The 12,912-nt window shown below is 36.0% G+C and overlaps 1 protein-coding gene across 1 annotated transcript; it reads right to left on the minus strand.

The window, feature by feature from the left end:
• Window positions 1-717: 717 nt before the first annotated feature.
• On the minus strand, window positions 718-11,148 carry rab11bb (RAB11B, member RAS oncogene family, b). The gene is made up of 5 exons (XM_084119451.1): window positions 10,966-11,148; window positions 8,471-8,666; window positions 5,057-5,250; window positions 3,680-3,760; window positions 718-1,034 (listed from the first exon to the last, which is right to left on the minus strand). Exons 1-5 carry the CDS (start codon window positions 11,003-11,005, stop codon window positions 889-891), a joined length of 657 nt encoding a protein of 218 aa, XP_083975577.1. The 5' UTR covers window positions 11,006-11,148; the 3' UTR covers window positions 718-888.
• Between the last annotated feature and the right edge of the window lie 1,764 nt (window positions 11,149-12,912).

The raw sequence follows: 12,912 nt of genomic DNA on the forward strand, positions 1-12,912 counted from the left end.
ATATATATATATATATACATATATATATTAGTGCTGTCAAATTGAGTAATTGCGCTTAATCATATCTAACATAAAAGTTTTTGTTTATATATCATGTGTGTAGTATATACATTATTATATTTATATACAGTATATATTATATAAATGTTTTTGTGCCTATCTGTGTGTGTGTGTGTATATATATATATACATACATATATATATATATATGTATATATATATATATATATATATATATATATATATATATATATATATATATATATATATATATGTATATATATATGTATATATATGTATATACATACACACATATATATTTATATATACTGTATATGCATACATATTTGGGTGTGTACAGACACACACACACACACACACATATGCATATACATACATGCATACATACATACATACATATATATATATTATAAACAAACCTTTGGTTAGATGTGATTAATTGTGATTCATCGATTTGACAGCACTAATATATATATATATATACCATGTATGTTTTTTTTGCATTACTGAGTAATTGAGGGAAATCAGTTGCTTTATGAAAAATATTATGTTTTTAAATTTTGGAGTGAAATATGACCTGCACATGAATCTTGAGATTCACCTGATGGTAACAGAAGGAAAAATGTCCAATATTTTCTGATCAACCTGATTTTCCCTTTTCACGGCCAGTCTTGAAGCCAAAAAACCACAGCGCAGTCAGATACTGTAAAAGTTTACTCATGTCAGTCGTATGTGTGTATGCGAGTGGACAAGCTATCAAAAAGAAAAATATACATATATATATTACACAGATAAAATGTATAACGTTAGCGGCACGACGTGTGGAGGGAGTGGGGGATGAGTGACAGGTGGGGCTAGTTGTCATGGTTACAGGTTTTGGCAGCACTGCAGTTTGTTGCCCTTCTGCCCGTCTGTAGTCGGCGGGACGCTGATGTCCACCACGTTGTTTCCCGGCGACTCGTCGTGGGCCGATCGCTCGGCGATTTGCTTCTGTGATACAATGCGATAAATTTCTACAGATGCAGGAGAAAGAGAGAGAGAGAAAGAGAGAGAGAGAAAGAGTGAGAACGGAGAGTTGTGTGCGGTGTTGGGGAAAGTTACTTTGAAAAGTAATGCATTACAATAGTGTGTGACTCCCTTAAAAAGTAACTAATTACATTACTTAGTTACTTTTTTTAGGAAGGTAAAACGTTACTTTACTTTTGCGTTACTTCAGTAGGAAAAATCATTAGGATATTAAGTAAAGATCATGTTCCATGAAGATATTTAGTAAATTTCCGACCGTAAATATATAAAACATTTATTTTTGTGAGTGAATGCTGCACAATCGCGAACATAAATGAATAACTTTAAAGGAGATTTTCTCAATGTTTCGATTTTTTTACACCCTCAGATTTTCAATAGTTGTATCTCGGCCAAATATTGTCCTATCCTAACAAACCACACATCAATGGACAGCTTATTTATTCAGATTTTTCGTGATGTATACATCTCAATTTCAAAAAACCTTTCAGCTTCTGCTGTTCTGGATATCACAATCCAGGAGAAGAAAGACTTGCACTTACTTTACCAATAATTTAAAAAATCTATAATCATTTTTGTTATGGTTTAACTGAATCATCGAAGGTCAGAAGCAAGTGCATTGGTCAATAAAAGTGAGATTAAATGCATTAAAATGTATGTTTTATTAAACATATTTAGTTATTGGAGGTTTGCATATTATTCTGATTCTGCATTTCACTGATTTTATTCATTTTAAGGAATATTGAATCTTTATTTGTGCAAGTGAGATGAGTAAATACACGCTCACATTTAGTCTAGAACTACAATAACCATCAAGTTCACACACACACACACACGCGCGCGCGCGACGCCTCTGCACTTCGATTAGTCTCAACATGAGGACAGGAGAGCTGTCAGTCAATACATGGGAAAACAAAGTAACTTATTTGAAAAAGTAACTCAGATATTTTGTTGTAAATTGTAAAAGTAATGTGTTACTTTACTAGTTACTTGAAAAAGTAATCCGATACCGTAACTCAAGTTACTTATAATGAGTTACCGCCAACACTGGTTGTGAGTGGATGAGCCTTGTTCAAAGTCACTGTAAAATAGCTTTATATAAAAGCTATTTTTTAAATAGCTTTATATTAGCTATTAATCTGTTGATTTTTATGATTATTATAAACCCATTAATTTCCAGATTCTTCCAGGATTAATTGCACATACTGTGCTGTTCTTTTTCCATCTTATCTGTATTTTACATGTAAGGATGATTTAAAAACGACAGCTTTAGTGACCGGCGTACACATATCTCCATATATCAATCCCATAGAAACCAGTGCAAAGATTAAAATGAGTTTTAATTCCCACCGTCCACTAAAGTGGAGTAAAGAAATGTCTGCATTAACTCCCCCCGTGACTCATTTACCAGCAGGTTATATATATAGCTAACACAGATAGATATAGATGTTATATAGATATATAGCAGCTAGATATAGATATAGTGACAATATAGCACTTGCATATTGTTGTCCTATTGTTAGTTTTACTGCTTCTATTGTTCTCATTTGTAAGTCGCTTTGAATAAAAATGTCTGCGAAATGAATAAATGTAATGGTTTTTAAAACATGTACAGTCAGTCATCCAAAATATGGAAGAACCTTCAGCAAAATAACTCTCAATCAGTGTGTTATGCAAGTATAATGTATGGTAACACTTTAGTTTAGGGTCCAATTCTCACTATTAACTAGTTGCTCATTATCATGCATATTACTAGAATATTGGCTGTTTATGAGTACTTATAAAGCACATATTAATGCCTTATTCTGCATGACCTTAATCCACCCAATACCTAAACTATTAATAAGCAGTGATTAGGAGTCTAATATATTAATTAGAACTTCAAAATATGAACAAAAACTATAATCGTATATAAACATTTTAGTTTGACCCAATTTATATACTATTATAGTTTTTGTTCATATTTTTAAGTAGCTATTATTATTTTTTTTCTCTTGTTCCTTTATTATTATTATTATTATTATTATTAAATATTTCTATATGGGTTTTAGTATTATTTATATACTTTTATAGTTTTTATTTATATTTTTGTTTTCAGTTTGCATTTTAATTGTTGTTTTTTTATCTTTTCCATTTTTATTAGTTTTTTTTAAAAACTATTCCTCTTTTTTTTTTTCAGTTTTAGTTTTTGGACAAAAACTTTACATTTTGGACAATTAGTAATTTTAATGCTTCAATTTAGTTAGTTGCCAAAGCAGCATTGCTTAAGTTTTGCATCTTATTTTATTTCAACTTTATTTCAATTAACACATTTTTTTTTTTTAAATAGTTTAGTTAGTTGTAGTTAATGATAATAACCTTGCTCTCAATGTATAATGTTACATTTTAGAGTCTGTGAACGTGAAATATAGTGATATCTTAGACTTGATGATGCATTGCATAATTTAGTCAAGAATCGTTCTGGAACCGCATTATTATAAGTGAATATTTACACTCCCATCTGAAATATCTCTGTAAAATCCTGTAATCCTGGCAGGCAGTCACAGCTCAGATGCTGCAGTTTTAAAGTTGCATAACGCCACTGTCTTAGTTAGTGTGTCGCTGCAGTGAGGAAGCGTTTCATATGTGTGTGTACCTGTCAGAATGTTCTTGAACGCCTCCTCCACGTTAGTTGAATCCAGAGCGGACGTCTCGATGAATGACAGGTTATTTTTCTCTGGAAGAAAGCAGAAGGTGTTTAATATCACCAGCTTTTAAGAATATAACGGACCTCCTTCATGAAACACAAGCAGAATGAGTTTCAGTGCAAATCTAATCGCATTTAATGGGGTTGTGATGTGATCATTTTTTAAAAATGTTTTTGAAAGACTCTTCTGCTCACCAAGGCTGCATTTATTTGATCAAAAATACAGTCAAAATTTTTAAATATTATTACAATTTATAATAACTGTTTTCTATGTGAATATATGTTAAAATGTAATTTATTCCTGTGATCAAAGCTGTATTTTCAGCATCATTACTCCAGTCTTCAGAGTCACATGATCCTTCAGAAATCATTCTAATATGATGATTTCGCAGGAAACATTTATGATTGTTATCAATGTTTGTGCTGATTAATATTTTTGTTGAAACCGCAATGCTTTTTATTTTCCAGGATTCTTTGATGAACAGAAAGCTCTAAAGAACAGCATTTTTTTGCAATAGAAATTTTCATAACATTATGAACATTATCAACACATCTTTGCTAAATAAAAGCATTATTTTCTTACTCACCCAGTGACGATTTAATGAAAAAATTTGCACAGATGTTTCATTCTGTTTGTGTGCAATGCAATAATCAGTTCTGATTACTAATTGTTATGATTCCTGTCTTGTGTTCCCCTTGTCTTGTGTGTACTTTTGTCATTTCCTGTCCTGTGCCATGTTTTGTAGTCCCTTGTAGTTTTTCTTGTTTATTAGTCTCCCCAGGTGTTTCTGATTAGCCACGCCCCCTTGTTATCTTGTTTAGCTTGTTAGTCTCTGTATTTAAACCCTGTGTCTTGTTTCAGTGTTTGTGGGTTCTTGACTTTGTAATGTTGTTTGTTCTGTTCCCTAGTCTAGATTTAGTCTAATCTAGTTTTGAGTTTATCTAATAAAGCTGTTGCACATGGATCCGGCTTCCTCCTTTGATTCAGCCTGCATCGTTACACTAATATAGTTCATATTCATTTCTTATCCTATTTTTATTTAGAAAATTATGAAGCAAATGGCATAATTCAGTAAATTACTGTAAATTAATTTAATTGATTCACTACTAATTAATTGAATTATTGAAGTAAATTCATGCAATCATTGTCAGAGCACCCTATGGTCAATCTCAAATACTGTGTGATTTCTCTCCAACGACGATCACACAAACATAAGGAGTCGCCTGCAGGATCCTCACGTGTGTGTGTGTGTGTGTGTGTGTGTGTGTGTGTGTGTGTGTGTGTGTGTGTGTGTGTGTGTGTGTGTGTGTGTGTGTTCTCTGTACCTGCGAACGCTCTCGCCTCATCGGTGGGAACGGCCCTCAGGTGTCGCAGGTCGCTCTTGTTCCCCACCAGCATGATGACGATGTTGTTGTCGGCGTGATCTCGCAGCTCTTTCAGCCAGCGCTCCACGTTCTCATAGGTCAGATGCTTGGCGATGTCGTACACCAGCAGCGCGCCCACCGCTCCACGGTAATACCTGCGCAGGTGAGAAACACACTTTAGTGCGGTTCATAAGGTAAGCATCACTCTTACTAGTGCTCAGGTTTCGTTTTTTATTAGTGCTGTCAGTTAAACGCGTTATTAACGGCGTCAATTTTTTTATCGTGAGATTCGCATTCTTTTTGGCCTAGCAAACTTCACCTTTGGTCCAAGAGAATCAGAACCAAACCTGTTCATCGACAGCCACAAATGCAAATAATTCCCATTTGTGGAATATTTGTTCTGATTAACAAATTTGACTTGATTCCTGCATATTTTTAATCCAGGTTACATAAAAATAAAATAGATTACACTTTATTTTACAGTATGTGTACTTACAGTGTACGTACACAAGAAAGTACTGGTAATATAAGGTAAATTCATTAAGTTTAGTTATTGTAATTGCTATAATAAGTACATATGTACATGCGGAACAAATAACTTGAGCAACTTCTGGCTCATGGATCTGCAATGTTGGCTTTGTCACGTCTATTGTAGACAGAAAATACAATGAAGCATTATCTAATTATCACAAACTGCTCTGACACATGCAGTTTTATTAAGGAAATCCAGAATCATGATCCAGAAACACAACAAAACACAGGGTAGAAAATCCAGAAAGACAACAGGGCAGAAAAACTAGTGATGGGCGAATTCAAAACATTGAAGCTTTGAACCTTTTCGAATCTTTTGTTTCGAATCAGTGGTTCAGAGTGTGAATCGAACTGCAAAAGTCACATGATTTCAGTCAACGATGCTTTGTTACGTCATAACTCTTTCAAAACGTTTAAAAATGTCAATGGTTCACCAGTGGGGGCGATGATCTCTGTGAACCCACGAATCACCAGCGGCGAACCATTGAACAAGTGTCTATGGGGTTTATACATCTGTGGATGTTTTAATGAGACATTTGTATAAAGGAATAATAGTAGTTAATGGTCTCTTATTGGCATGTTTACCTGAGCAATCCATGGTGGAACAAACAAAACAAGCCCTGGAAATTGATAAAAACACACTTGATATTCAATCTTATTTAGATGATTAGTTAATTGCATTTGATAGAAATTACTTTCAATGAAACATTTGAAATGGGTTTGTAAAATGTGTTTTTATGCATGTTTGGCCTGAGTTTGTTGCATTTACACTGTTTTGACCAGAAGGGGTCACCAGCGTGTGTCATTTCGAATGCTTCGAAACAGTGAATCATTTTGCAAAGAAATTTGTTCAATTGATTCGAAGCTTTGAAACGGTTCGTTTCTACCATCACTAAGAAAAAAACAGGGAAACCCACAAAAGTTAATCACACACAGGTGGAAGTAATCAGACCATTAGTGATCATGAACGATTCGTTCATTTTAAACGAATCTTTAATATGACTCGGGACTACCGAGTTGTCTCAGAGAGTGATTCGTTCATTTTGTGTTCATTTCATCCAATAAGTTCTGTACTGGATACAGACATGATTAGTTCATCTCTCGAGTCTTCGGGTTCGGGTCCAAGTCTTTCGTTCTTCCCGTCAGTCCCATAGAGGCTATGCTGTCGGTACCGGAAAGAGAAATGATTAGTTCATCTCTCGAGTCTTCAGGTCTGATTCTTCTGAGTCTTTCGTTCTTTTGTCACGTGATGAACGAACGACTCGAACCCGAAGACTCGAGAGATCAACTAATCGATTCTGTATCCAGTACATAGGATCCAGTACCGACTGCATAGCTCAGCCTATATGGGGCTGTCACGTGATGAACGAATGACTCGAACCCGAAGTCCATAGACTCAAAACGTGAACTAATCAGTTCTGTGTCCGGTACCGACAGCATAGCTCAGTTTATGAGGATGTCACGTGATGAACGAATGACTCGAACCCGAAGTCCATAGATTCAAAACGTGAACTAATCAGTTCTGAATCCGGTACCGACAGCATAGCTCAGTTTATGAGGATCAAGGAATGAACGAACTGCTCAGATCGGGAGGTGAGGTAAACTAACACATAGCCTGAAGACCAAGATAAATTAATTAATAGTTTTTGTTTCTCATAATATGGCCTTTTCCTTGCATTGCAATTTTTTTCTTATTCTAAATGCGATCAACATTTGATGTGTTTGTGGAATTTGGCTAACATGTACCATTTTAAATACATTCTGCTGAAATTAACCAAATGACTCGAAAAAAGATTTGTTCATTTTGATGTCAGTAAAATGATCCGAACTTCCCACTACTACAGACCATAATGAGTCCATGCAATGGGTCATGGGAAATGTAGTTCATGATGAGGTAGGAGTGCCCTCTGGTGGAGATCATGGGAACTCCAGCTGTGGATGTGACCGTGATGAAGAGAAACTACTGGGTGTTTGCGTGCCTTCAAAATATTAGCTTCTGACAGTATAAAGTTTAGAGAATTCACATCACAAATACAAAGAGAAGCCCATTGAAGTAGAGAAGTTGTAGTAGGATACTCTATTAATTACAGACATCATAAGAAGAATGGCGTCTACGCTACTATTAGTCTCCTTGTTTATCCCGAGGTTTACCGCAGTCCGCCGGATCCAGGCCGTATCCAGATCTGATGAAGGACCTGCGCCTGGACACGACGACAACGCAGTCCCGAAGTGTCCACTAAAACGTTGTCTAAATGATTCCAGTTCGTGTGGATCCGCGGAAACGACTAAAAATTCTGTATTATGCAGCCAGACAAGTAATTTGGCAATGTCACTTTGTAAAGAAAGACCACGCGCCTGCGCACATATATATTCAAACGTGCATATCTAAACACGTAATATGCATGTGCACGCCGTCACCATTTTCACAGATTCATGTTTTTGGAAGTTTACACGGAGATGATTACGTTTTAAAAAAAAATTCAAAACTTGCACCTTGGAACCTATTTCAACATTTGCGACATTAAAAGTTTTCTGCTGAAAGTTTTCTAATGATCTTCGCAACGGAAGTGAAACAATCAAAACTAACTTTAGCTGGACAATAACTTTATTCTATAGCGGCTGTAAAGCCAAAACAATCTCTGTTACTTTAATTTCCTATTATCACTGTAAAGCTGCTTTGAAACGATCTATATTGTTAAAAGCACAGTATAAATGAAGGCTTGATGTTTCAAATAAATCCCATAGGATTTTGCAAGTAAGGTTATTTTGGGTGCAGATATTGAAAATATGTATCTACAAAGCAATAGAAAGTTTGTGAACCACTGATCTATAGCCTGTACTTACGCAGAGGTGATGGCCCTGTACCGCTCCTGTCCGGCCGTATCCCAGATCTGAGCTTTTATCGTCTTGCCGTCCACCTGAATGCTCCTGGTGGCGAACTCCACTCCTATCGTGCTCTTGCTCTCCAGGTTGAACTCGTTGCGTGTGAAGCGCGACAGCAGGTTACTCTTCCCGACACCCGAATCTCCGATGAGAACAACTGAGCGGACGCACACAGACAGACAAAAATATGATATCACTCTCAGATAAAAAGGTACAAAAGCTGTCACTGGGACAGTATCCTTCAAAAGGGCTCTAATATGTACACGTTTGGTACCAATACGTACCTTTGAGGGACTAATATGCACTCTTTAGGTACAAAGGTGTAGCTTTTAAAAAGGTACCGCCACAGTGACAGCTTTTGTACCTTTTATTCTGAGAGTGTTACACCGGTGTTTTGCAAGATGAGAAAGTTTATCTATGTATCATCTTTATATCTCTTTTAATTCCTTTTATAACTGTTTTAATTTCCCTTGCTTTTCTTTTGTAAAAAATATATCTCCATATTTGTCCATGGACTTTTCATTTTAATTCCTTTCTGTGCAAAGCACTTTGAATTACCATAGTGTATGAAATGTGCCATATAAATAAACTGAGATCTCTCTACAGTCATGACTTAATAAAATGTTAACATACAGTTTGGGTTCGGTAAGATTTTGTTTAAAGATATTTAATACTTTCATTCAGTAAGGAAGCATTGAATTGATCCAAAAGTGACAGATATTTATAATGTTACTAAAGATTCTATTTCAAATAAATGCTGTTCTATTCAACATTCTATTCATCAAAGAATCCTGAAAAATTAAATGCATCATGTTTTCCACAAAATATGAAGCCGTTTTCAACAATAATAATCATAACCGTTTCTTGAGCATCAAATCATCATATTAGAATGATTTGTACAGGATCGTGTGACACTGAAGACTGGAGTAATGATGCTGAAAATTTAAGTTTAACATATATTCACATAGAAAACAGCTATTTTAAATTGTAATAATATATTTCACAGTATTGGAAAAATATTAAAAAACGTTTAAAAAAAATCTTACCGACCCCAAACTTGATATGATAACCCTGCTCCTGAGACACACCAACACTACACATCTGGGATGTTTCCCTTATCTGACCCATATATTTCTGGTCTTGGAGTCTCTATTAATGAGCTGATGAGTTGAAACAGGCGTGTTTGACCAGGAAGAGTTCGGAAATGTGTAGTATTTGTGTGCTTCCAGGAACAGGGTTGGGAAACACTGCTCTAGAGTACATAAACATGCCTAAAATGGCAAATATTCTTTGAATCAATCCACACTCTAAAAACTGCTGGGTTGTTTTAACCCAACTTTGGGTCAAATATGGACAAACCCAGCCTTTGGGTTAAATTTTTAAATTACATTTTTAACCCAAAGTTTGGGTTTGTCCATATTTGACCCAAAGTTGGGTTAAAACAACCCAGCATTTTAATTCATTCAAAACCACCTATAGCTTAAAAAAAACATTATAAATTGAAGCCACCAAAATGGTAATATGAGGAACTATATATATATAATTTGACTCATCATGCAAGTGTAACAAAATTATTTTTGAACTTTTTCAGATCTCTCTCTCTCTCTCTCTCTCTCTCTCTCTCTCTCTCTCTCTGTTCTTTTCGAAAACGTTCTTGTTTCGAAGGCCCATTACTCAAGACCCAGTCTGATGCTTCTCTAAAACATCTGTTGTGTTTACCACAGTAAAGGTGAGGTAACGATCGCTGGTGAGCTGTTCCTTTAAATCAGTGAATGAGTTTGCATTGATTTCCTTCAGCTCAGGGTCAGGGTGAGTGAGATGTCATGAGGGATGGCTGCTGATATCCTTATGTTGTCCTGCTAGGAAGTCGAGACGAACTTTGTTCCACATATAATGCTGATCTTGTGAAAATCGAATGTAACAGTTTTGCCGCGTCAGACTTTGATCGGGCGGTGACGCGATACAATCAAAGAAACATAGTAACATCGGTTACAATGTAACAAACCAGCTGGAGGAGAGAATATCATGATGTGACCTAATTATTATCATACAATACACTATCATAGAAAGCAGTGCGAAGCAAACAGCCAAAATTGAGCGTCTTTTGTCTTAATTCCCTTCGGAGCATGTAGGGCTACACCAAGATCCTAATTTAAGCACATCTTTAATGCATCATGTTCAATTTCCCATCATTCAGGCCCAGATATCCTGATCCCAGCCGGTGTGAAAGCATGCAGGCCACCATCACACACAGATGTTTTACTGGTCGATGGATATGTAGGTTATTGATGCCTCTGCGGGCGTTTCTATGTCAAATACAGTTAAATATGGCATGATTTCAGACAGCTTTCCTGATACAACAGACTCTCAAATACTTGTCAGATCTATGAGTCGAAACAATGGGTGGATTATGAATGATTACCCCTCTGCTCTGTATGAGGGAATGCAGAATTTACCTTTGAACAAGAAATCGTATTCATCATCTCTGTTGGCCATTTTAGAGACGCCCGCTCCGTCCTGTAGTCCGAGGTAAATCAGATGATGCTGTATTAATAAACTCAACGCAAGAAGAAATAATCAGATGAACACTAAAGACACACACACTGCGCCAGTGCTGCTGTCACACACACCGCAGGAAGAGTGTGATCTGCTCGGGCTGCATTAGAGGAGGAGTCCCGCAGATCATGACCATCTGTCCGGCAGAGGGCGCTATAAACACTGCATTACATCAGGGCGTTCATACATGTGTGCTGTGGCAAACCGTGATAGCTTCAAATGTTCACAGTGTTACTCGTAATTTAAAGGGGTGGTGTAATGCCCTTTTTACAAGATGTAAAATAAGTCTCTGATGTCCACAGAGTGTGTGTGTGAAGTTTTAACTCAAAATACCCCACAGATATTTTTATATAGCATGTTAAAGTCGACACTTTTTGAGGGTTAGCAAAAACGCATTGTTTTGTGCCTTTCCCTTTAAATGCAAATGAGCTGCTGCTCCCGGCACAGGGGGCGGAGCTTCAAGAGCTCGTGTCTTTTTACCTCACACACACATGCACTGAAAATTTCAAAAACTTTTACAACATTACACACTAACTAAAGTTTAAAAAGGGAAATCATAATCAACCACCCCTTTATTTTTTAGTAGTAGGAATTGAATTAGAGAGCGCTACAATTCAATTATTTTTTGTAACAGATACAATTAGAGAGCTCTCTGATTCAATTCATTATAGTAACAGTTATGTTTATAGAGCTCTCTAATTCAATTATTACTAACAATTATGATTTAGAGCTCTCTAATTCAATTATTTCTAGTAACAATTATGACTATAGAACTCAGAAAATGAATTTTTACTATTCATAACATTTTTATTGTGTGTCAGTTCCTTAAATGTAATTTCCATCACAGAATGCTCTTGAACTCAACGCATATATTGAGATTGCATTATTATAGACAACACTTTATTATCATATGCATGCATATAAGACGCATATCGGTACAAACCAGGAAGTATTTATAATGAATTAATCAGGAATCTCAAGCGTTGGAGGAATCAGAGGCCAGAAGGAAATATGTGAGCTGATCTTTCATGACCCCAGTGTTTCCTGTGGCAGACAGGAAGTGATGTGTGACTGCTGAGTAAGCTTCCTAGCAGTAGAGGACAAATATGTTATATATTAACATGGTTAGAGCTTTGGGTGTTTGCAATTTGGTTTGACATTTTCCTAGAGCTAGGAAGCTGCAATGCATGCACTAATCCAAAGACATTGGCAGCTGGAAAGTCCATATTTTTAAGCAGCTTAGCAAAACGTTTCTAATAACACAATTATGCATGCTTTTATGGAAAGTGATGTAAGGTATATATTTTGTGCATTCCCTGAGAATCAACCCCGACTTTACCGTCATGCATCGTTTGAGCTACGGCACTGTAAAAATTATTAAACTAAAATTTTGAGTTAATACAATGAAAGAGGTTTTGTATTAACTCAAAGTTTTAGTTTCAATGAACTCAAAATGTTAATGCACCCTTATGGTCACTTATGCTGGGTTATTTCAACCCATGCTTGGGTCAAATATGGACAAACACAACCGTTGGTTTAAATTAATCAAGCTTTTAATGTAGTTTATATGTCTATGTGGGGTTTTTAATATGCTTTAAGACAAACCATGTGTAAATTCATAAGTCGACACCATTGCTGAGTATTTCCTCCTTAAAACTGCAGTGAACCAAAGACAGTCTCAAACACACGCTTTGAAATCGCTGGTGTTTCTGACGTCACAAACTACCTTGTAACCAATCAGAACAACGTGTGATCGTCAACGAGTGGATCTCTGAGCTGAGTGAGTGAGTGGAGGCGTGGCTCATTTGCATATTCATAGAACCGTGCATACTTAATGAGGCAAGGGT

The sequence above is a fragment of the Abramis brama genome, assembly GCF_963993115.1.
Source record: "Abramis brama genome assembly, chromosome: 7".
Lineage (NCBI taxonomy): Eukaryota > Metazoa > Chordata > Actinopteri > Cypriniformes > Leuciscidae > Abramis > Abramis brama.

Bases quoted from the DNA above. Each gene is read 5' to 3' on its own strand.
- rab11bb (XM_084119451.1), bottom strand. From the start codon at position 11,005: ATGGCCAACAGAGATGATGAATACGATTTCTTGTTCAAAG. The intron at 3,761-5,056 runs GTACAGAGAACA...GCTTTCTTCCAG, and splicing joins TGAGGCGAGAGCGTTCGCAG to AGAAAAATAACCTGTCATTC. The intron at 1,035-3,679 runs GTACACACACAT...CTGCATCTGTAG, and splicing joins GTTCAAGAACATTCTGACAG to AAATTTATCGCATTGTATCA.